Genomic DNA, 25,335 nt, shown 5'->3' with positions numbered 1-25,335 from the left:
CCGCATTTGGCGAAAATATGTTGCGTGGTGTGAGGCCAAAGAGGCCCCTACAGAGGAATTTCAACTGGGTCGCTTCCTACATTTCCTGCAAACAGGACTGTCTATGGGCCTAAAATTAGGGTCCATTAAGGTTCAAATTTCGGCCCTGTCGATTTTCTTCCAAAAAGAACTGGCTTCAGTGCCTGAAGTCCAGACGTTTGTCAAAGGGGTACTGCATATACAGCCTCCTTTTGTGCCCCCGGTGGCACCTTGGGATCTCAGTGTGGTTTTGGGGTTCCTAAAATCACATTGGTTTGAACCACTCACCACTGTGGAATTAAAATATCTCACATGGAAGGTGGTAATGCTGTTAGCCCTGGCTTCAGCCAGGCGTGTCTCAGAATTGGCGGCTTTATCTTATAAAAGCCCTTACCTGATTTTTCACACAGATAGGGCAGAATTGAGGACTCGTCCTCAATTTCTCCCAAAGGTGGTTTCAGCGTTTCACGTGAACCAGCCTATTGTGGTGCCTGCGGCTACTAGGGACTTGGAGGACTCCAAGTTACTGGACGTAGTCAGGGCCCTCAAAATATATATTTCCAGGACGGCTGGAGTCAGGAAATCTGACTCGCTGTTTATCCTGTATGCACCCAACAAGCTGGGTGCTCCTGCTTCTAAGCAGACGATTGCTCGTTGGATTTGTAGTACAATTCAGCTTGCGCATTCTGTGGCAGGCCTGCCACAGCCAAAATCTGTAAAAGCCCATTCCACAAGGAAGGTGGGCTCATCTTGGGCGGCTGCCCGAGGGGTCTCGGCTTTACAACTTTGCCGAGCAGCTACTTGGTCAGGGGCAAACACGTTTGCTAAATTCTACAAATTTGATACCCTGGCTGAGGAGGACCTGGAGTTCTCTCATTCGGTGCTGCAGGTATAATCCCCATGGTCCTTACGGAGTCCCAGCATCCACTTAGGACGTTAGAGAAAATAAGAATTTACTTACCGATAATTCTATTTCTCATAGTCCGTAGTGGATGCTGGGCGCCCATCCCAAGTGCGGATTGTCTGCAATACTTGTATATAGTTATTGTTACAAAATTCGGGTTATTATTGTTGTGAGCCATCTTTTCAGAGGCTCCTTCGTTTATCATACTGTTAACTGGGTTCAGATCACAGGTTGTACGGTGTGATTGGTGTGGCTGGTATGAGTCTTACCCGGGATTCAATATCCTTCCTTATTATGTACGCTCGTCCGGGCACAGTATCCTAACTGAGGCTTGGAGGAGGGTCATAGGGGGAGGAGCCAGTGCACACCAGCTAGTTCAAGCTTTTACTTTTGTGCCCAGTCTCCTGCGGAGCCGCTATCCCCATGGTCCACTACGGACTATGAGAAATAGAATTATCGGTAAGTAAATTCTTATTTTTATGTCTATAGTAATTGGATGCTTCTTTTATCTAGAGCAGTGGTTCCCAAACTTTTACTTGAATTACGGTGCCCTCCTAGAGTATCAGCATTTTTTTTCACGGCACCCCTATGCTAAAAAATTATTTTATTAATTTGGAAAAAGACATTTAGTAAAACGTGCCTTCCTGTCATTCTTTGGTTCGGTTATGGTGGTGTTCAGTTGCCCACGTTTTATGATTGGCAGCCACTAGCACTGGTTTTGCCTATGAATTTGACCATAAATTAAATAGATTTACTTTTGGACCACCAACCTGATGCACCAATGCAAGAGCCTCGCGGCACCCCAGGGTGCTGGGCACACAGTCTGGGAACCACTGATCTAAAGTAAAATGCGCAAGAGCAAGTTTTATACTAGTTTCGTTATTTGAATACATTTTAAAGTTATACAGTACAATACTGTGATTTTTCTAACGTCCTAGTGGATGCTGGGGACTCCGTAAGGACCATGGGGAATAGACGGGCTCCGCAGGAGACTGGGCACTCTAAGAAAGATTTAGTACTACTGGTGTGCACTGGCTCCTCCCTCTATGCCCCTCCTCCAGACCTCAGTTAGAATCTGTGCCCGGAAGGAGCTGGGTGCATTTTAGTGAGCTCTCCTGAGCTTGCTATTAAGAAAGTTTTCTCTGACGTCCTAAGTGGATGCTGGGACTCCGTAAGGACCATGGGGAATAGCGGCTCCGCAGGAGACTGGGCACAACTAAAGAAAGCTTTAGGACTACCTGGTGTGCACTGGCTCCTCCCACTATGACCCTCCTCCAGACCTCAGTTAGAATCTTGTGCCCGGCTGAGCTGGATGCACACTAGGGGCTCTCCTGAGCTCCTAGAAAGAAAGTATATTTTAGGTTTTTTATTTTACAGTGAGATCTGCTGGCAACAGACTCACTGCAGCGAGGGACTAAGGGGAGAAGAAGCGAACCTACCTAACTGGTGGTAGCTTGGGCTTCTTAGGCTACTGGACACCATTAGCTCCAGAGGGATCGACCACAGGACCCGACCTCGATGTTCGGTCCCGGAGCCGCGCCGCCGGCCCCCTTACAGAGCCTGAAGCAAGAAGTGTTCCGGAAAATCAGCGGCAGAAGACTTCTGTCTTCAACAAGGTAGCGCACAGCACTGCAGCTGTGCGCCATTGCTCCTCATGCACACCTCACACTCCGGTCACTGATGGGTGCAGGGCGCTGGGGGGGGGGCGCCCTGAGGGCAATATAATATACCTTGGCTGGCAAATCATCACAATATATAGTCCCAGGGCTATATATGTGATAAATTACTCCTGCCAGAATCCATGAAAAAAGCGGGAGAAAAGTCCGCCGAAAAAGGGGCGGGGCTATCTCCCTCAGCACACTGGCGCAATTTTTTCTTCACAGTGCAGCTGGAAGACAGCTCCCCAGGCTCTCCCCTGTAGTTTTTAGGCTCAAAGGGTTAAAAAGAGAGGGGGGGCACTAAATTTAGGCGCAATATATGTATACAAGCAGCTATTGGGGGAAAAATCACTCAGTTATAGTGTTAATCCCTGCATTATATAGCGCTCTGGTGTGTGCTGGCATACTCTCTCTCTGTCTCCCCAAAGGACTTTGTGGGGTCCTGTCCTCAGTCAGAGCATTCCCTGTGTGTGTGCGGTGTGTCGGTACGGCTGTGTCGACATGTTGGATGAGGAAGGTTACGTGGAGGCGGAGCAGAGGTCGATAAATGGGATGTCGCCCCCTGTTCGGCCGACACCAGAGTGGATGGATAGGTGGAAGGTATTAACCGACAATATCAACTCCTTACATAAAAGGCTGGATGACATAACAGCTGTGGGACAGCCGGCTTCTCAGCCCGCGCCTGCCCAGGCGACTCAAAGGCCATCAGGGGCTCAAAAAACGCCCGTTACCTCAGATGGCAGACACAGATGTCGGCACGGAGTCTGACTCCAGTGTCGACGAGGTTGAGACATATACAAAATCCACTAGGAACATCCGTTGCATGATCTCGGCAATGAAAAATGTGTTAAACATTTCTGACATGAACCCAAGTACCACATAAAAGGGGTTTTATGTTTGGGGAGAAAAAGCAGCCAGTGTTTTGTTCCCCAATCAGATGAGTGAATGAAGTGTGTAAAGAGCGTGGGTTCCCCCGATAAGAAAATGGTAATTTCTAAAAAGTTACTGCTGGCATACCCTTTCCCGCCAGAGGATAGGTCACGTTGGGAGACATCCCCTAGGGTGGATAAGGAGCTCACACGTTTCTCAAAAAAGGTGGCACTGCCGTCTTGGGATACGGCCACTTTGAAGGAGCCTGCTGATAAAAAGCAGGAGACTATCCTGAAGTCTGTATATACACACTCAGGTACTATACTGAGACCTGCATTTGCCTCAGCATAAATAGTGCTGCTGCAGCGTGGTCTGATACCCTGTCAGATAATATTAATACCCTAGACAAGGATAATATTTTGCTAACATAGAGCATATTAAAGACGTCGTCTTATATATGAAGGATGCACAGAGGGATATTTGCCGGCTGGCATCCAGAATTAATGCAATGTCCATTCTGCCAGGAGGGTAGTAGAGACCCGGCATTGGACAGGTGATGCTGCCTTTAAAAGGCACATGGAGATTCTGCCTTATAAGGGTGAGGAATTGTTTGGGGATGGTCTCTGGGACCTCGTATCCACAGCAACAGCTGGGAAGAAAATTTTTTACCTCAGGTTTCCTCACAGCCTAAGAAAGCACCGTATTTTCAGGTACAGTCCTTTCGGCTTCAGAAAAGCAAGCGGGTCAAAGGCGCTTCCTTTCTGCACAGAGACAAGGGAAGAAGGAAAAAGCTGCACCAGACAGCCAGTTCCCAGGATCAAAAATCTTCCCCCGCTTCCTCTGAGTCCACCGCATGACGCTGGGGCTCCACAGGTGGAGACAGGTGCGGTGGGGGCGCGTCTCTGGAACTTCAGGGACCAGTGGGCTTGCCCACAGGTGGATCCCTAGGTTCTGCAAGTAGTATCACAGGGATACAGGCTGGAGTTCGAGGCGACTCCCCCCTCGCCGTTACCTCACATCAGCCTTGCCTGCTGCCCTCGGAGAAAGGGAGGTAGTACTGGCGGCAATTCACAAGCTGTACTTCCAGCAGGTGAAATCAAGGTACCCCTCCTTCAACAAGGCCGGGGTTACTATTCCAAAATGTTGTGGTACCGAAACCAGACGGTTCGGTGAGACCCATTCTAAAATTTGAAATCCTTGAACACTTATATACGAAGGTTCAAGTTCAAAATGGAATCGCTCAGGGCGATTATTGCAAGCCTGGAGAATTTCATGGTATCACTGGACATCAAGGATGCTTACCTGCATGTCCCTATTTACCCTCTTCACCAGGAGTACCTCAAAATTGTGGTAAAGGGTGGTCATTACCAATTCCAGACGTTGCCGTTGGTCTGTCCCCGGCACCGAGGGTATTTACCAAGGTAATGGCCGAAATAATTATCCCGTGCTTGGACGATCTCCTTATAAAGGCGAGGTCCAGGGAGCAGTTGTTCGTCGGAGTAGCACTATCTCGGGAAGTGCTACAACAGCACGGCTAGATTCTGAATATTCCAAAGTCGCAGCTGGTTCCTACGACGCGTCTGCTGTTCCTGGGTATGGTTCTGGACACAGAACAGGATAAAAAGGGTTTCTCCCGGAGGAGAAGTCCTAGGAGTTGTCGTCTCTAGACAGAGACCTCCTAATACAAATACAGGTGTCGGTGCATCAATGTACGCGAGCCCTGGGAAAGATGGTAGCTTCTTACGAAGAAATTCCATTCGCCAGGTCCCATGCAAGGATCTTCCAGTGGGATCTGTTGGACAAGTGGTCCGGGTCGCATCTTCAGATGCATCGGCGGATAACCCTGTCTCCAAGGGCCAGGGTGTCGCTGTTGTGGTGGCTGCAGAGTGCTCATCTTCTAGGGGGCCGCAGATTCGGCATACAGGACTGGGTCCTAGTGACCACGGATGCCAGCCTTCGAGGCTGGGGGGCAGTCACACAGGGAAAAAACTTCCAAGGACTATGGAAAAGTCAGGAGACTTCCCTACATATAAATATTCTGGAACTAAGGGCCATTTACAATGCCCTAAGTCAGGCTAGAACCCTGCTTCAACACCGGCCGGTGCTGATCTAGTCAGACAACATCACGGCGGTCGCTCATGTAAACCGACAGGGCGGCACAAGAAGCAGGATGGCGATGGCAGAAGCCACCAGAATTCTTCGATGGGCGGAGAATCACGTATGAGCACTGTCAGCAGTGTTCATTCCGGGAGTGGACAACTGGGAAGCAGACTTCCTCAGCAGGCACGACCTCCACCCGGGAGAGGGGGGACTTCATCAAGAAGTCTTCGCGCAGATTGAAGGTCGGTGGGAACTGCCACAGGTGGACATGATGGCATCCCACCTCAACAAAAAGCTACAGAGGTATTGCGCCAGGTCAAGAGACTCTTAGGCGATAGCTGTAGACGCACTGGTGACACCGTGGATGTTCCAGTCGGTTTATGTGTTTCCTCCTCTTCCTCTATTACCCAAGGTGCTGAGAATCATAAGGAAAAGAGGAGTGAGAACAATACTCATTGTTCCGGATTGGCCAAGAAGGACTTGGTATCCAGAGCTGCAAGAAATGCTCACAGACCACCCATGGCCTCTGCCTCTAGGGCAGGATCTGTTGCAGCAGGGACCTTGTATGTTCCAAGACTTACCGCAGCTACGTTTGACGGCATGGCGGTTGAACGCCGGATCCTAGTATGATGAGGTTATTCCTACGCTGATAAAGGCTAGGAAGGACGTGACGGCTAAACATTCTCACCGTATACGGCGAAAATATGTTGCTGGGTGTGAGGCCAGGAATGCCTCTACAGAGGAATTCCAGCTGGGCCGTTTCCTTCACTTCCTACAGTCGGGAGTGACTTTGGGCCTAGAATTGGGGTCCATTAAGGTCCAGATTTCGGCCCTATCCATTTTCTTTCATAAAAAACTAGCTTCTCTACCTGAAGTTCAGACGTTTGTAAAGGGAGTGCTGCATATTCAGCCCCCTTTTGTGCCACCAGTGGCACCTTGGGATCTTAACGTGGTGTTGAGTTTCCTGAAATCTCACTGGTTTGAGCCGCTTAAGATCATGGAGTTAAAATATCTCACGTGGAAAGTGGTCATGCTATTGGCCTTGGCTTCGGCTAGGCGTGTGTCAGAATTGGCGGCTTTGTCATGTAAAAGCCCTTATCTGGTTTTCCATATGGACAGGGCAGAATTACGGACTCGTCCGCAATTTCTGCCAAAGGTGGTATCATCTTTTCGTTTGAACCAACCTATTGTGGTGCCTGCGGCTACTCGTGACTTGGAGGATTCCAAGTTACTAGATGTAGTCAGGGCTTTGAAGATTTATGTAGCCAGAACGGCTGGAGTCAGGAAAACTGACTCGCTGTTTATCCTGTATGCATCCAACAAGCTGGGTGCTCCTGCTTCAAAGCAAACTATTGCTCGCTGGATCTGTAACACGATTCAGCAGGCTCATTCTGCGGCTGGCTTGCCGCCTCCAAAATCAGTAAAAGCCCATTCCACAAGGAAGGTGGGCTCTTCTTGGGCGGCTGCCCGAGGGGTCTCGGCATTACAGCTTTACCGAGCAGCTACTTGGTCGGGTTCAAACACTTTTGCAAAGTTCTACAAGTTTGATACCCTGGCTGAGGAGGACCTTGTGTTTGCTCATTCGGTGCTGCAGAGTCATCCGCACTCTCCCGCCCGTTTGGGAGCTTTGGTATAATCCCCATGGTCCTTTACGGAGTCCCCAGCATCCACTAGGACGTTAGAGAAAATAAGATTTTACTCACCGGTAAATCTATTTCTCGTAGTCCGTAGTGGATGCTGGGCGCCCGTCCCAAGTGCGGACTTCTTCTGCAATACTTGTATATAGTTATTGCTTAAATAAGGGTTATGTTATGGTTGCATCAGGTTTGTCTGATGCTCTGCATACTGTTGACTGGGTATGTTATCACAAGTTATACGGTGTGATTGGTGTGGCTGGTATGAGTCTTACCCTGGATTCCAAAATCCTTTCCTTGTAATGTCAGCTCTTCCGGGCACAGTTTCCTTAACTGAGGTCTGGAGGAGGGGCATAGAGGGAGGAGCCAGTGCACACCAGTAGTACTAAATCTTTCTTAGAGTGCCCAGTCTCCTGCGGAGCCCGTCTATTCCCCATGGTCCTTATGGAGTCCCCAGCATCCACTACGGACTACGAGAAATAGATTTACCGGTGAGTAAAATCTTATTTTTTCCGTATTGGGGGATATTTAACAAATTTGTTATATCATGAGTGTGTTTTTGATCTTTACATGCTATTACTCTAGAATTTAAAATATCTCTCGAGCTTGCAATATTTTTAGGAAGTTTGCTTTTTAATAGATTAACACACTGTTTTGTTGTATTTAGGATGTTTCAAGTGTAATAACTGCAGACACTACAGCTGGTGACTCTTATGATCCTTGTGTTCCTTCCACATCAAAATGTGCAGTGTACAATGAGGACAAAGGTATTTTTTCATGTTTTCAGATTTGTGTCTACCTTTTATCACGTTTTCATCTATTGCAGTATGACTTTATACAGTAACCAATGACCTCTTCCTTTGCTACCGAGCTTATAAAGCAAGTTTTTTCATATGCATGTGCCACTGGTATCAGTAAAGAGTATTTCCACATTAATTTTCTTCAGACACATCTGGGATTACATACATGGCATAATCCGGTCCAATTTCAGCCAATCAAAATGGCCTCTAATTGGATACCGCTATAATGACCATCGGTCATACATAGTGATATAGGTCCATTTTAATTGGTCGAAGCGTCATCGGTGCTAATAGGATACCACCCTATGGGGTAAATTTACTGAGATGGGAGTTCTATTTAAGATGGGATGTTGCCCATAGCAACCAATCAGATTCTACTTCTCATTTATCTAGCACCTTATAGAAGATAATACCTGGAATCTGATTGGTTGCTATGGGCAACATCCCATCTTAAATAGAACTCCCATCTTAGTAAATTTACCCCTATGTGTTCAATTACTTTATTGATATATTAACACTATTAATATGTTAGTAAATTAATAAAGGGACATTGGTGCAGATATATTTACCTGGAGAAGGCATAAGGAAGTCATAAACCAGTGATAAGCGCAAGGTGATAAACTCACCAGCCAATCAGCTTCAATATGTAAATTGACAGTTAGGAGGTGACTGGCTGGTGCATTTATCACCATGCACTTATCACTGGTTTATCACTTCCTTATGCCTTCTCCAGGTTAATATATCTGCCCCAATGTACCTTTACCCTCTGATGATGTAAAGCTGGGGCTTTTTAATCGCCAAGAGCTCTTAAAGCAGCGGTGAACTTATCTGTTTTAAATATTGAAGATTATTTTTGACAAGCACAGGTGCCACTTCACTCCCTAATTGAAATATTTCCTTAACATGGCAACCTTGTGTGGGACTGAAATGCGCCCTGGTGTAAACGCAGGATGTCTAGGGGGTTTACAAATGCTTGATTTTAGAAAGAGCGTGACCATTTCATGAATGGTCAGCAGTAGCACTTAAGAAGCTGTAGCCTTCCTCATGCCTAGTATATTTAATACTTCAGACATCTACAGATGTATCCTCATACATCTGGCCTCAATATGCCACGCGGTAGGAGATGCCTGGCATGAGTGACTTGACAGATCCCTCCGGGTGTCTGTTTTTGGTGAAAATACATCTGTCGCAATGCTGTGGAACTAGGATGCAACAGGATACTGATTAATTTGGTATGCGACACTTGTATATCTGTGTGCGACTTAGTCTGTATAAGAATCACAGCGGAACTTGGCATAGAAAAAAGTGCTTCATATGCAGCGTTAGAGACTTCAACTGGGTACACACTAGACAACATTTCAAACGAAGTTGCTGATAACGAGCAATTGTTATGACAAATTAGTTTTTTCTCTAACGTCCTAGTTGATTCTGGGGACTCCGTAAGGACCATGGGGATAGACGGGCTCCGCAGGAGACATGGGCACTTTAAGAAAGAATTTAGATTCTGGTGTGCTCTGGCTCCTCCCTCTATGTCCCTCCTCCAGACCTCAGTTTGAATCTGTGCCTGGACGAGCTGGGTGCTTTTCAGTGAGCTCTCCTGAGCTTGCTGTGAGAAAGTATTTTGTTAGGTTTTTTATTTTCAGGGAGCTCTGCTGGCAACAGACTCCCAGCATCGTGGGACAGAGGGGAGAGACGCAGCCCTACTCTCTGAAGATAGGTCCTGCTTCTTAAGCTACTGGACACCATTAGCTCCAGAGGGATCGTACACAGGATCTCACCCTCGTCGACCGATCCCAGAGCCGCGCCGCCGTCCCCCTCGCAGAGCCGGAAGACAGAAGCCGGGTGAGCATGAGTAGCAAGAAGACTTCGAAATCGTCGGCAGAAGACTCCGGTCTTCACATGAGGTAACGCACAGCACTGCAGCTTTGCGCCATTGCTCCCACACACCTCACATACTCCGGTCACTGTAAGGGCGCAGGGGGGGGCGCCCTGGGCAGCATTTGGACCTCTTTTTGGCAAAAGTGAACATATATACAGTTGGGCACTGTATATATGTATGAGCCCCCGCCAAGAAAATGTATATTTAAGCGGGACAGAAGCCCGCCGTCGAGGGGGCGGGGCTTCTTCCTCAGCACTCACCAGGGCCATGTTTTTTCTCCACAGCACCGCTGAGAGGAAGCTCCCCAGCCTCTCCCCTGCAGATACATGGTAGAAGAGGGTAAAAAGAGAGGGGGGGGCACATAATTAGGCGCAAAAATCAATATAAACAGCAGCTACTGGGTTAACATTAAGTTACTGTGTTATTCCTGGGTTAATAGCGCTGGGGTGTGTGCTGGCATACTCTCTCTCTCTCTCTCTGTCTCTCCAAAGGGCCTTGTGGGGGAATTGTCTTCAGATGAGCATTCCCTGAATGTGTGGTGTGTCTGTACGTGTGTGTCGACATGTCTGAGGTAAAAGGCTCCCCTAAGGAGGAGATGGAGCAAATGTGTGTGTGTGTGAGGGGTGTCTCCGTCGACAACGCCGACACCTGTTTGGATATGTGTAATTAAGTGCTAAGGTGAATTTATTGCACAAAAGATTAGGGAACAGACAGGGAATCTACCCACGTCTGTCCCTATGTCGCAGAGACCTTCAGAGTCTCTCAATGCTCACTATCCAAAATAATAGACACTGATATCGACACGGAGTCTGACTCCAGTGTCGACTACGATAATGCAAAGTTACAGCCAAAATGGCAGGAAAGTATTCAATATATGATTATTGTAATAAAAAATGTTTTGCATATCACTGATGACTCATCTGTCCCTAACACAAGGGTACACATGTTTAAGGGGAAGAAAGCTGAGGTACATTTGCCTCCTCTCATGATGAAAAAGAGCGGGAATCTCCAGACAAGAGACTGCAGCTTCCCACAAAGAATTCTCAGGGAGTATCCTTTCCCTACTAGGGCCAGGATACGATGGGAATCTTCCCCTAGGGTGTCAAGTTTGCCCAAAAGGTAGCGCTGACTTAACAGCTATCCTCAGGGATCCTGCAGATAGCGTGCACATTCTGGTACACTACTCAGACCGGCGATTGTGTCGGCATGGGTTTATAGCGCTGTAGCAGCGTGGACAGGTACCTTATCAGCAGAGATTGAGACCCTAGTATGTATGTGTGTATATATATATATATATATTAAAGATGCTGTCTTAGATATATATATATATATATATATATATATATATATACATACATATAAAAAAAACATGCCCAAAGAGACATTAGTCTACTGGGTTCTCGAGTCAACGCTATGTCGATTTCTGCTTGACGTGTCCTGTAGAATATGCAATGGACAGGTGATGCCGACTTAAGAGGCATATGGAAGGCTGAGGATTGTGTGGAGAAGGGATCTCGGACCTGGTCGCCACAGCTATAGCTTGTAATTCTGATCTTTTGCCTTATAGTCCTGCACAGCCTAGGAAAGCACGACATTATCAAATGCAGCCTTTCGATCACAAAGAAACAAGAAAGTCCGAGGTGCGTCCTTTCTTGCCAGAGGCAGGGGCAGAGGAAAGAAGCTGCACAACACAGCTAGTTCCCAGGAACAGAAGTCCTCCCCGGCCTATACAAAATCCACCGCATGTCGCTGGGGCTCCACAGGTGGAGCTAGGCCCGGTGGGGGCACGTCTTCGAAATTTCAGCCACAAGTGGGTTCACTCCTTGTTGGATCCCTGGTCAATAGATATTGTGTCTCAGGGATACAAGCTGGACTTCGAGGAGATGCCCCCTCACCGACGGCCCTGCCGGCTTCCCCCCACGAGAGGGAAATAGTGTTAACTGCAATTCACAAATTTGTATCTTCAACAGGTGGTGGTCAAGGTTCCCCTCCTTCAACAAGGAAGGGGTTATTATTCGACCATGTTTGTAGTACCGAAACCGGACGGTTCGGTCAGACCCATATTGAATTTAAAATCTCTGAACATGTACCTGAAAAGGTTCCGGTTCAAGATGGAATCGCTGAGAGCGGTCATCGCAGGCCTGGAAGGGGGGGATTTTATGGTGTCTCTGGACATAAAGGATGCATACCTTCATGTCCCCATTTATCCACCTCATCAGGCGTACCTCAGATTTGTGGTACAGGATTGTCATTACCAATTTCAGAAGTTGCCGTTTGGTCTCTCCACGGCTCCGAGAATATTTACCAAAGTAATGGCCGAAATGATGGTACTCCTGTGGAAGCAAGGGGTCACAATTATCCCATACTGGGACGATCTCCTCATAAAAGCGAGGTCAAGAGAGCAGTTGCTGATCAGCGTAGCACGTTCTCTGGAAGTGTTACGGCAACACGGCTGGATTCTAAATATTCCAAAGTCGCAGTTGATTCCTACGACTCGTCTGCCTTTCCTGGGCATGATTCTGGACACAGACCAGAAAAGGGTTTATCTCCCGATAGAGAAAGCTCAGGAACTCATGACACATCTTCAGATGCATCGGTTAATCACCCTATCCCCCAGGGCCAGGGTGTCTCTCCTGTGGTGGCTGCAGAGTGCTCACCTTCTCGAGGGCCGCAGATTCGGCATTCAGGACTGGGTCCTGGTGACCACGGTTGCAAGCCTCCGAGGGTGGGGGGAAGTCACTCAGGGAAGAAATTTCCAAGGTCTGTGGTCAAGTCAGGAGACTTGCCTTCACATCAACATCCTGGAACTGAGGGCCATATACAACGCCCTACGTCAAGCGGAGACCCTGCTTCGCGACCAACCGGTTCTGATTCAGTCAGACAACATCACCGCTGTGGCTCATGTAAACCGACAAGGCGGCACAAGGAGCAGGGTGGCGATGGCGGAAGCCACCAGAATTCTTCGCTGGGCGGAGAATCACGTAAGCACACTGTCAGCAGTGTTCATCCCGGGAGTGGACAACTGGGAAGCAGACTTCCTCAGCAGGCACGACCTCCACCCGGGAGAGTGGGGACTTCATCAAGAAGTCTTCACGCAGATTGCAAGTCGGTGGGAACTGCCACAGGTGGACATGATGGCATCCCGCCTCAACAAAAAGCTACAGAGGTATTGCGCCAGGTCAAGAGACCCTCAGGCGATAGCTGTGGACGCACTGGTAGCACCGTGGGTGTTCCAGTCGGTCTATGTATTTCCTCCTCTTCCTCTCATACCCAAGGTGCTGAGAATCATAAGAAGAAGAGGAGTGAGAACAATACTCATTGTTCCGGTTGGCCAAGAAGGACTTGGTATCCAGATCTGCAAGAAATGCTCACAGAGGACCCGTGGCCTCTGCCTCTAAGTCAGGACTTGTTGCAACAGGGGCCCTGTCTGTTCCAAGACTTACCGCGGCTGCGTTTGACGGCATGGCGGTTGAACGCCGGATCCTAGCAGAGAAAGGCATTCCGGATGAGGTTATTCCTACGCTGATAATGGCTAGGAAGGACGTGACAGCTCAACATTATCACCGTATATGGCGAAAATATGTTGCTTGGTGTGAGGCCAGGAATGCCCTACGGAGGAATTCCAGCTGGGCTGTTTCCTTCACTTCCTACAGTCAGGAGTGACTTTGGGCCTAAAATTGGGTTCCATTAAGGTCCAGATTTCGGCCCTATCCATTTTCTTTCAAAAAGAGCTGGCTTCTCTACCTGAAGTTCAGACGTTTGTAAAGGGAGTGCTGCATATTCAGCCCCCTTTTGTGCCTCCAGTGGCACCTTGGGATCTTAACGTGGTGTTCAGTTTCCTGAAATCCCACTAGTTTGAACCACTCAAAACGGTGGAATTGAAATATCTCACGTGCAAGGTGGTCATACTACTAGCCTTGGCTTCGGCTAGGCGTGTGTCAGAATTGGCGGCTTTGTCACATAAAAGCCCCTATCTGGTTTTCCATGCGGATAGAGCAGAATTGAGGACCCGTCCACAATTCCTGCCGAAAGTAGTTTCATCTTTTCATATAAACCAACCTATTGTGGTGCCTGTGGCTACTACTGACTTGGAGGATTCCGAGTTGCTTGATGTGGTCAGGGCTTTGAAGGTTTATGTAGCCAGAACGGCTAGGGTCAGGAAAACAGAGTCTTTGTTTATCCTGTATGCTTCCAACAAGCTTGGTGCTCCTGCTTCAAAGCAAACTATTGCTCGCTGGATCTGTAACACGATTCAGCAGGCTCATTCTGCGGCTGGATTGCCGCTGCCAAAATCAGTTAAGGCCCATTCCACTAGGAAGGTGGGCTCTTCTTGGGCGACTGCCCGAGGGGTCTCGGCATTACAGCTGTGCCGAGCGGCTACTTGGTCAGGTTCAAACACTTTTGCAAAGTTCTATAAGTTTGATACCCTGGCTGAGGAGGACCTTGTGTTTGCTCAATCGGTGCTGCAGAGTCATCCGCACTCTCCCGCCCGTTTGGGAGCTTTGGTATAATCCCCATGGTCTTTACGGAGTCCCCAGCATCCACTAGGACGTTAGAGAAAATAAGATTTTACTTACCGGTAAATCTATTTCTCGTAGTCCGTAGTGGATCCTGGGCACCCGTCCCAAGTGCGGACTTCTTCTGCAATGCTTGTATATAGTTATTGCTTAAATAAGGGTTATGTTATAGTTGCATCAGGGTTGAACTGATGCTCTGTTGTTGTTCATACTGTTAACTGGGTAAGGTTATCACAAGTTATACGGTGTGATTGGTGTGGCTGGTATGTATCTTGCCCTGGATTACCAAAATCCTTTCCTTGTACTGTCAGCTCTTCCTTGCACAGTTTCTCTAACTGAGGTCTGGAGAAGGGACATAGAGGGAGGAGCCAGAGCATACCAGAATCTAAATTCTTTCTTAAAGTGCCCATGTCTCCTGCGGAGCCCGTCTATTCCCCATGGTCATTACGGAGTCCTCAGCATCCACTACGGACTACGAGAAATAGATTTACCGGTAAGTAAAATCTTATTATTGTCCAATGTGTACCCACTAGATCGTTAGCGATGCGCACTCCCACAGGTTGCTACGACATCCCCAGTCGTCTATACATGCAGCTCAATCTGGGGATGTCGCTAGGGATGCCATACTGCCGAACGCAGCATGGCTTCATCCCCTTCACCCACCCCCGCTGCAGCTCCGTCACTACCGACATTGGCATGTGTGCATGCACTTGCCGATGTCGCCACGCCGCTGGGTCCCATCGATAGCGAGCTCGCCGGTTAACCACATTTAGTGTGTATCCGGCTTTAGGGGTCTATGTACTAAGCCTTGGAGAGAGCTAAAGGACCAGCCAATCGGCTCCTAACTGACCGTTAGCAGCTGGTTGTCTTGTACTTTTATCTCCATCCACTTTGTCTCTCTCCAAGGCTTATTACATAGGAGGTTGATGTATTAATCGTTGTTATGGGGGAGAAGTGGTATCAGCGCATTGACTGTTCTGACACCAGCAGCTATCGATTTCGACAGCTGCAGGTGTTGTTGCCCTTTCTCCAGCAGCAGGGACAGCACTGTCCATGGCTGCGGCTGCATGCGAGAAGACACAACACATCATCAGGTGAAGCAGGAAGTGAAGTAGCAGCACGATCCGTGCCGCTATAATATATCTCCCCCATAGATCCCTATTGGGCACACACAGATATAGAAGTGTTGCATATCAAATGATTCAGCACAATCTCCTGGTTGTGTCCTAGTCATATTGCGCAGTGACTAAGAAACATAGTCTGCAAAAAAGATGCCCAATGCTAACAGAGTCTAACAGGTCCTGGTGTGCCGATAGGGGCTGTTTGGTGCGACTGCAGCAAAGATGCATGAGGACACATCTGTGCTCTATGAGCGATCACCATAAGCCGTTAGGTGCCGCAGAGCGGCCAGCCCACCTGAGCTGAAAAGATCCCATAATGAGTATAAATAATGGAAAATGAACCAGTAGGACACAGAACTGAGATTTCTGAGCACACCTTCTCATAACACACACTCACACAGCATGTGATGCCATGAGGTGGAGCTGCAGGGACCAATGAGTCTAGGATTAACTAGTGCCCTAAGGATGCCCCAGGCTGGCTTTCTAAGCTGCAGGATGCTCTACTCTGCCACCCCCTAGTTACGGCCTGTCCTTGTGCTGAGGAGTGAAAGAGGGCTAAATAGAATAATATAATTTACTTCAGCTCATTAACAAATGGATTGATGTTAGAAAAACTTTTATTTAGGTGTCATCAGAGAATATCGAGGGCATAATAATTTGTAGATGTATAGTGCGAATGTCAGAAGATTCAGTGTGTGTATAGGGTAATATCCTGTCATTTATGATGATATATATTAATTCCCAGATAACATGTAAATATAGGATCAACCCATATTTTCATTATCCAATTACACACACACACTTTTTCGGGAACAACACTATACATCTAATGTTCTTAAAGTATTTAGCTGTTTCATATTCTGATCATACTGTGTATAATCTTTTTTAAATATATGTAGTAATACAAGTTATGTTTTAGAACTACTTCCTCATCATGGGGGTCAGCATGGTGGCGTTGTGGGGTCCTTCTTTGTCCCTGCTGCTTTTTCTGATTCGTACACTTTGAACCCTCCCTGCCTTTCTATTCATGCTATTCCCTTCCCTCACTCTGTCCTCCTTCGTGTAGCTGGCATCTATCAATCCCCTGGTTGTCTTGAAATTCTTTGACCACTTTGCCTCCTATTTCTGTAATTTTATCTCTTCTGACCTTCCCTCATTCACATTAGGTGACTTCAGTGTCCCTTTCTTCATCCACTAGGAGTCACTGGAGTACTCTTGGGAGATGGACGGGGCATTAGGGACAGGCACATTTAAATATTTAAATTCAGTGATCGCAAATACGCGCTTTGGCGCGTATTTTACCCAGAAACGGCCGCCCGGGACTCACATTTAGAAGATAATCGGGTCCCACAGGACGCGCTCATCTGGATGTGTTTGAATCGCGCCAGCCAGTCAACGGAACGCAGGAGGTGACTGGCTGTTTCCTTAGCCAATCACCTCTTGCAGTCTCCAGCCAATCACAGCCTGCAGTGCCTCCACGCTGACCTGGGCCCCGCCGCCAGCACATGAATCTGTGCTGCTGCGCTGACAGACTGGTCCCGCTCATCCGACTCCGCCTCCTCCCCGCTGCACACTCCGCCGCCAGCACCAAGAGACTGGCCACGCTCACCAGGCACCTCCTCTGCGGCGGTGAGTAGCGCTCCGTATCTGCCTCCCTCCTCCTGAGCGGCATGGTTACTGTAATGTGCCTCAGTGCTGTACCTGGTGCAGTGTGCCTCGGTGCTGTACCTGGTGCAGTGTGCCTCGGTGCTGTACCTGGTGCAGTGTGCCCCGGTGCTGTACCTGGTGCAGTGTGCCCCGGTGCTGTACCTGGTGCAGTGTGCCTCGGTGCTGTACCTGGTGCAGTGTGCCTCGGTGCTGTACCTGGTGCAGTGTGCCTCGGTGCTGTACCTGGTGCAGTGTGCCTCGGTGCTGTACCTGGTGCTGTGTGCCTCGGTGCTGTACCTGGTGCAGTGTGCCTCGGTGCTGTACCTGGTGCAGTGTGCCTCGGTGCTGTACCTGGTGCAGTGTGCCTCGGTGCTGTACCTGGTGCAGTGTGCCTCGGTGCTGTACCTGGCGCTGTGTGCCTCGGTGCTGTACCTGGTGCAGTGTGCCTCGGTGCTGTACCTGGCGCTGTGTGCCTCGGTGCTGTACCTGGCGCTGTGTGCCTCGGTGCTGTACCTGGCGCTGTGTGCCTCGGTGCTGTACCTGGTGCAGTGTGCCTCGGTGCTGTACCTGGTGCAGTGTGCCTCGGTGCTGTACCTGGTGCAATGTGTATAACGTGCTCTGCCTGGCGCAATGTGTGTAACGTGTTCCACCTGATGCAATGTGTATAACGTGCTCTGCCTGGTGCAATGTGTATAAAGTGCTCTACCTGGCGCAATGTGTATAACGTGTTCTACCTGACGCAATTTGTATAAGTCCTCTACCTGCAGCAAAGTGTATAACGCGCTGTACCTGGAGCAAAGTGTATAACGTGCTGTACCTGGAGCAAAGTGTTTAACGTGCCCTATCTGGCGCAATGTGTATAGGAGGTTCTACCTGGCGCAGTGTGCATAGGAGGTTCTACCTGGTGCAATGTGTATAAGCGGCACTACTGTGTGGTGTAATGTGAATTGGCACTATTGTGTGGTCATGCCCCTTCCCCATGAAGCCACGCCCCTAAAATTTTGCGGCGCGCATTTCCTATACTTTACAGTCTGGGAGGTGGAACACCAATTCACGTTCTGCCTAAGGGCACCAAAATGTCTAGTTATACCTCTGGTGCAGGGTGTCCTGCATGCTACACAGCCCAGCAGCATTGTCACCCCATCCCCCCACCTTGCAACACTTTTGTAGTGTCCAAACAAGATTAAGATTAATAAGAACCTTCATTCCAATGGGACCCAGAAAAAGACCGGTAGGACCCCAATTTTTAAAAGTGAGGGGTCCCTGGGACCCACTTTTTTTTTGGCTAAGCACGATCACTAAAATTAATAACTCTCCATACTCTCAAGATGCCCCAGCGTTTTTTATGCCTTCACCAGGGAAGGGCACGTCTGGAGTAATTTCAGACTTTATTTTAAATTTCTGCAGCGGGGTACACTGGTATTCCACAGGGAATAACATCGGGTGTAGAGTTGGATCTTGCTCCGAGGCACCAACAGGCTAAAGCTTTGACTGTTTCCAGGATGCACTGCACCGCCTCCTCTATAGCTCCGCTTCCAGGCACTGGAGCTCAGTTTGTAAGTTGGTGCCTGCAGTGCAGGCAGCTAACAGGTGGGGCTGTGCTAGGCAGCCCTTAAAAGAGCTTTTCTAGAAGACTTCAAGGGCTACAGCACAAGCACTAGTTGCAGTGTATGTCGTGTTGACATTCTGTGCTTCGGCTCAATCACCTCCCTCAACGGCGCTGTATACTCCTGCGGCCTGGTTCCCGGGTACTTACAGCGGAGGCGCTCCGGTTCTCAGGCACACATCCCCGCTTCTGCTCTCCTGGATCGCGTGGCCGCATTTCAGGGAGGTAAGAGGATCCCCCAGGTAGGACCCGCTGGTAAATAGCGTTTTGGTCGCGGTCCCAGGTGACGGATTGCGCAGTTGGCGTGGACACTGTGGCCATGCAGGGACAACACTATATCCACCAGGGCAGGGAGCACAGGTCGGATTTACTCAAATCCGTTTAACATACGCTCCATAGTACCCAGTGGTGAAGTCCAGCAGAGGGGATAAGGCACTGACCTGTAGCCCCTCCCCCAGCTCCAGGCGCCATCTACAGCAGATGTTCCCACCCTGGAGCTGCATTTCTCTCTCTCCCTCACTCCCTGTCAGCATTTGGGCGCCATTTCACATAGCTGCGCTGATTCTGGGACTGCTGGGCACTGTCTCCTCTGAAAAGCCGCCTGCCTCATTAGCGCTGTGCATTTATAGGACACTTAAGTATTCTACATGTCGTTTAGACAGTGTTAGTTAAGAACAAGTGCACTACTATATGACTATTTAGTACAAGTATTCTGTGATATACATCCAGTGTTTACTGTGTATTGTTATATCTGTACACATACATTTCTATATGTAGTATTACTAGTCCAGTGCAGTTTTATTGCTTATTTGTAATAATTTCTGCATTGTACCTGTGACTGTGTGTGCCCATAGCTGCTGTGTGGTTTCTGTTCTGTGTATCACACATCTTGCTATCACTATATTCTGTACCCTGGGAGGCTAAGTGCGTCAGGGTCTCATATACCATATAGTGTTCCACAGGATATACTGTTTTGTATTTTTCACTGTGTGTTTCTGTTACCTCACACCGCTTAAATCCTCTGTTTGTGCTTTTGCATTTGCTGTCACATAACACAGGTTTTTTTGTAGGTATTGTGTTTGTCTGGCTCTATTGTACTGTTGCGCCCTACGGCTACATTGCCAATAATGTCTGCTACACAGGGCGGGAAATCTGCGGACGCTCCTCCATCATGCAGTGCTAGCGCCATGGATTTGACGGAGGAAAAGGTTTCAGCTGAGGGTTCAGGTTCTGGGTGCCCTGCACCTTCCAGTCAGTCTGCAGCACCTGTGGCTACTCGAGACCCACCTTGGACTGCTTTTTCAAATATGCTGACTACACTTGTAACACTTACGCCCCCTTTGGGACCTCCTGTGCCATTACAGCCACATATTGTCCCTGTAATTAATCTGCCATGGGCGGATACACTGTCAACCCAATTACAGCAATTAAATCAGTCCTTGGTTAAACACAAACCTAACCCTCGCCCTACTGGGACCAAAGGGTCCTCTAAGTGGGCCATTTCTTCCTCACAATCCACTAATATTTCGGATGATTCCTCCAATGATGATGGGGATTATACTGATCCTTCAGATACGGATACAGTTGTTTCTGATGAGGAATCTACAACTCAGGTTGATGTTCCTGAACTAGTGGAGGTTATCAAGCTGATTCTCCAGATTGATGATGAGATTGAACCTTCTACTACGTCTAAGAAACCTGATAAGTTTAAACATCAGATGGTTGCTAAAGTAGTTTTACCTCATTCTGACCTCTTAATTGACATACGTCAGGAAGCCTGGTCATCTCCAGGAAAGAAATCTTCCCTGTCTAAAAGGATGTTGGCTCGTTATCCTATCCCTGCGGAGTTGAGTAACAAGTGGGAAACTCCAACGCCGGTGGACTCTCATGTCGCCCGTCTAGTGGTGTCTTCTACTCTGCCTGCCACCACTGTCACTTCACTGAAGGAACCAATGGATAAGCGTGTGGAGGGATGCCTGAAGTCTATCTACACACTTACTGGTGCTGTACATAGACTCACTATGGCAGCCTCTTGGGCTGCAAAAGCTATTGAAACATGGGTTTAGGCAGTTGAGGATGAGCTACCTTTAAATTTTTCTCACACTGCCAGACAATATCTGTCGTATATTACCACACCTCTCACTATATTCAGGAGGCGGTCTCTGATGCCGGTGTAATGGTGGCCAAGGCGTCTGCTACGTCTATCCTGGCGCGCTGGATTTTGTGGTTAAGTGGACCCAGACTCCAAAAAGATCTTGGAGATGCTCCCTTTTTAGGGGGACATACTATTTGGGGAAGATCTGAACAAGATCGTGACTGATTTGGCAACAGCCAAGACTGCATGTCTCCCAAGTACTAATCCTTCTGCTCCAAAGGCTAAGAGTACCACCTTTTGTTCCTTTCGACCTCCAGGTATAGCAAAGGGTCAGGCGTATCCGAGACAGGCTCATACTTCCAAAACCTCCAAGCCCAAGTCTAAGCAATCTTGGGCCGCTCGTCAGCCTACTTCCTAACACGACAAGCCTGCAGCCATACGGGGCAGGCCTTTCCCTGGGGGAATCCAGGGTGGGAGGCCGACTTCTGCAGTTCGCCCAGACCTGGTTAAGGACCACTTCGGATGCCTGGGTGTGGGAACTTGTCTCTCATGGTTACGCAATCTCTTTCAAGAGACAACGTCCCCCCTCAATGGTTCTGCGCGACGGGTATCCCTTCGGATCCGCTGAAAGCCCAAAGTCTACACTTGGTTGTTCAATCTCTCCTAGATATTGGAGTGATTGTGCCGGTACATCTGTCTCAAAGAGACAGGGGTTACTATTCTACTCTGTTTCTAGTCCCGAAACCAAATGGTCCTCCCGGCCTATTGACAATACTAAATTCTTTTGTCGTATGAACAACCCTTAATGAAGTCTAAGAACACTGTACGCTGTTTACTTAAGAAATACCGTAAGGGTACGCTAGTTGCGTAACGATCGCTCAGCCGTAGGCGAGACGCTCAAGCGTCACGTTCGCTCACGGCCCAGTGATCACAGGACAGCACGTTATTGGTTATGTCTAGAGTAATGATTCGCTATGGCGTAGCGTACGCTCGAGACCACGAGGAGATCACCAGCGGCGCAGACGCTCACAACGCTATACCTTTATGTATAAACGTTATACCAATGAAATACACTGAATACCTTAATGTGAATACAGGGTGTAAGTGCAACCTTGTGTAACCTGACTAACTACAAAGCTGCTTGAGCGTCACCGACGCTCAAGTGAACAATTAACACTATAGGAAATACACAGATACTGGTTTAGGGTCCAAAGCCTATTAACTGTATTATATCTAATATACTTGTAAAAGGGGATAACAGTACAAATGATACACTACAATATAACAGATACTTCCTAACCAAAATACAATACTATCTAATACAATTCAATACTAGTCTAGGGGAGATATGAGGGAAAAGAGAAAGGAGAGAGAGAGAGATGGAGAGAGAGATGAGAGAAATTGGCTCACAGTAAGACAATGATTACGGAGAGAAAACTTACGCACAAGGGGAAACGATCGCATGCGCCTGGACATCCAGCACCCGATTTTCAGCAATGAGAACCGTTGAAGAGTGAGAGCTGGATGTGGTCGGCCTGCCTATTTATGCCCCACACACAATGCAATCCAATGGTCCCTACAATCTTGTCGTCCATTGGACACAGGAATTCGGCTTCGCATCATAACAAAAGGTCATAGGTTGATTCATACAGGTGGGCTGTGACGATTTCCAACAGCTCAGGTGGGTGGGAAACTGGGTTTCCCGCCGCATACCTGAGTATGAGTAAATAATAGAAATGGACATAAACTTCTTATGTCCATAACTATCCGCACGAGCGATTAATACGCTCCAAACCAACACCGGAATATTGTTAATTAAATACTCTTCCGATGGGTACCAAACACTGCTATATGATTCCTGTTAGACCCTTCGTACAATACAAAGAGGGATTCCTCCGTTCAGGGACGTTCTATATTAACCAAACTTTCAGGAACCATTAAAGGGATCATGATCTATAAACTACATTAATTATGAAAATGTGTAACGAATGAGTCGCACGCTACGACTACATAAACTCTACTGTAAATACGCATACCGTGCGCCCGCGGGTGCACGCTATTGCGGGTATGCGCCTTCACGGGAGAGCGTACGCATGCGCAGCGCGGACCAGCGTGAGGTGCAAATATGGCAGCATGTATAGAGATATTTTTCTGACTTTGACAGTCCACCCTTTGGCAGTCAATAATAACTGCCACCTTCTAAAACATTTCAAAAGGAGAAAAATATATGTCAGGGGTTAATTCATTTCCATGGTTGGGTAGGGGAGGAGAGAGGAGTAGGTGTGAAGAGGGTATGACCTAGTGAGATAGCAGAAGCATGTGTGTATGAGTCCATGTTTGGGGGGGTCATGTATCATCGTGCCGTACGTGTTGTAAATCAAGCTTCGAGGTATTGCGAAGTATACATTTGAATTCCTTCTTATCCTGTGGTACAGGTCTGTGGATGGGCTGTCAAACTTTACCGAGCTCTTTTCGGATTTTTGAACAAAATGGGGAGCACATTTTAGTTGATGATACATGAATGGGGGAATATGTGATTGCTGATATCTGTGCCTGTATTCCCTATACTATGTGTGTTATTACCTGAGGGTTGTAGAGATGAAGATGAAGAACACTTATGGAAAATGCAATGATATTCTATGTCAGGTAAATGTACATCTGTCGTCGAAGTTTTGTTCGGGATCAGTTGAAAGTCGTCTTCTTTGCGCTGTTTTGCTCCTTAGGCATGAGCAACAAGCTTTGTCAGTGCCATCAGATTTACAAAGAATGTTGGGCTAGCGTGAGTTTAAAAATACTAGGGAAACTGGGGATCCATGGCAAAGTTCATCAAGTGTCCATTTCTCAAGTGGTCAAAACTCTTTCTTTGGTCCATCCGTTGTCTGTATAGCGTCTCGTCAACTTCCTCGTCCAAGGGGGTCTTGTTATCTTGGAGAAAAGCAGAAAAACAGGTGAAAGAAACGGACCGTATAATCGCATTTTCATCACATCCTGGTTTCTATCATTGGGTCATAAATCAAATCCAGGTTAATTACGGTTTCCTCACTCCTCAAGCTCATCACTTTTGTACTTTGTTTGCACCTCATTAAAGCCTGCCCGCATCTAAATATCAATCCAATGGATATAACAACACCCAAGATACATAGTAGAAACTTTCCAACATCCATTATGACTCCTTGAGCCCAGTCTCCTAAACCGGAGAACCAATTTCGCGGGTTCAACCATGACACCCAACCAGTCAGCTCATTACCTACAGCAGCAAGGGTGAGATTGTGTTTTCGACGAAATTCCCACTTCAATTGGAGAATGTCGTCCATCTTTTGGTCTATGACCTCTACCGGATCCTCGGTGCTATTTGTGATATACGTGCAACACTTTATGCCGTACTGTGTTGCCAATGTAACACAATATCCGCCTGTTACTGCTGTAAGATAATTAAGAACCATTCTATGCTGTACCAGTTCTGTTTTATAAGCTTGGAGTTCTCTTCCAGTGTATCTAAACGTGTCATCATACATTTCAGTGATATTATCTAACAAATTGGCGAGTGCGGAAATGTATCTATAATTCATCACTCCTCGAGCGGTGCGAGTGAAATCTAACGCTACCAGAACCTGAATCCCGGTGGATTCATGGATAAGATCAGAGGCCGGATGCTCTAACCTTTCTGACAGTTGTCTTTTAACTCGGTGCTCGTAATGGGTGTGAGTATAAGGAGCTTGGGCACCACGGTGTATGTCCTTCATTTTGTCATGTGTTACAGTCATCACTTCAGGCAATACTTTTCCAATATAACACAATCCTTCAGAGTTTGGGGCAAGCCACTTGTACGCCTTTCTCCCGCATATGAAATATGCATCATCGGGGAGGACACATGGGACGGAGAAGGACATTACCATGTTACACACCTTCCAGGTGAACTCTCCTGACCCTAATTCTTCCATCTGCTTAATGCACGTATCAGTTTGTACGATATGTGCACAGTATCCTGGTGATACCTCTCCAACTCTAGTAATCCTATTTCCTAAGGTATATCGATACCGGAAAGATTTTCCTCTACTGGCTATGTGGCGTACAAGCTCTGTATCTGTAGGCATTCTATCTGCTCTATGCGAAAAGGTCATGGTAAGGTTGCTCCATGACACTTCCCAATTTCCCGGCTTACGGGGATTGGAGATATTAAAACATAAGAGGGACCTATCCACATGGTATTGGTGGAGCTTCAAACTAGGAGGGCTGGAGATGTTAAACCTCCGGTCCACCGGTCTCCCACCACTTAGCTCAAGTACCTCCCTTAACGTTAAAGGAAATGGTACTAGCCCTGATTTGCTATGACCCTGAGGTACTTGAGAGCATACCCAACAATCTGTTTGGTTTAATACGTTACCCACTAAGGAGTGATAGTCACTCAATGGATGCCGGTCCATATGGATATTAAAACTGGATTGGCATTTCTTTATGCATCCATCTTCAACCAGATTATCACAGA

At 47.8% G+C, this 25,335-nt stretch overlaps 1 protein-coding gene across 5 annotated transcripts in view; it reads left to right on the top strand.

Moving 5' to 3' along the window:
* The window catches only part of GTF3C3 (general transcription factor IIIC subunit 3), a 343,614-nt gene that overhangs the window by 31,746 nt on the left and 286,533 nt on the right, over positions 1-25,335 (top strand). For all 5 annotated transcript variants that reach the window (XM_063936927.1, XM_063936928.1, XM_063936925.1 and 2 more), the window contains exon 3: positions 7,852-7,951. In XM_063936927.1, the coding sequence (XP_063792997.1) occupies positions 7,852-7,951 (100 nt within the window). The remainder of the gene's footprint in view (positions 1-7,851; positions 7,952-25,335) is intronic.

Source organism: Pseudophryne corroboree, chromosome 8, assembly GCF_028390025.1.
Source record: "Pseudophryne corroboree isolate aPseCor3 chromosome 8, aPseCor3.hap2, whole genome shotgun sequence".
NCBI lineage: Eukaryota > Metazoa > Chordata > Amphibia > Anura > Myobatrachidae > Pseudophryne > Pseudophryne corroboree.
This window is presented reverse-complemented; position numbering and strand designations above follow the sequence as displayed.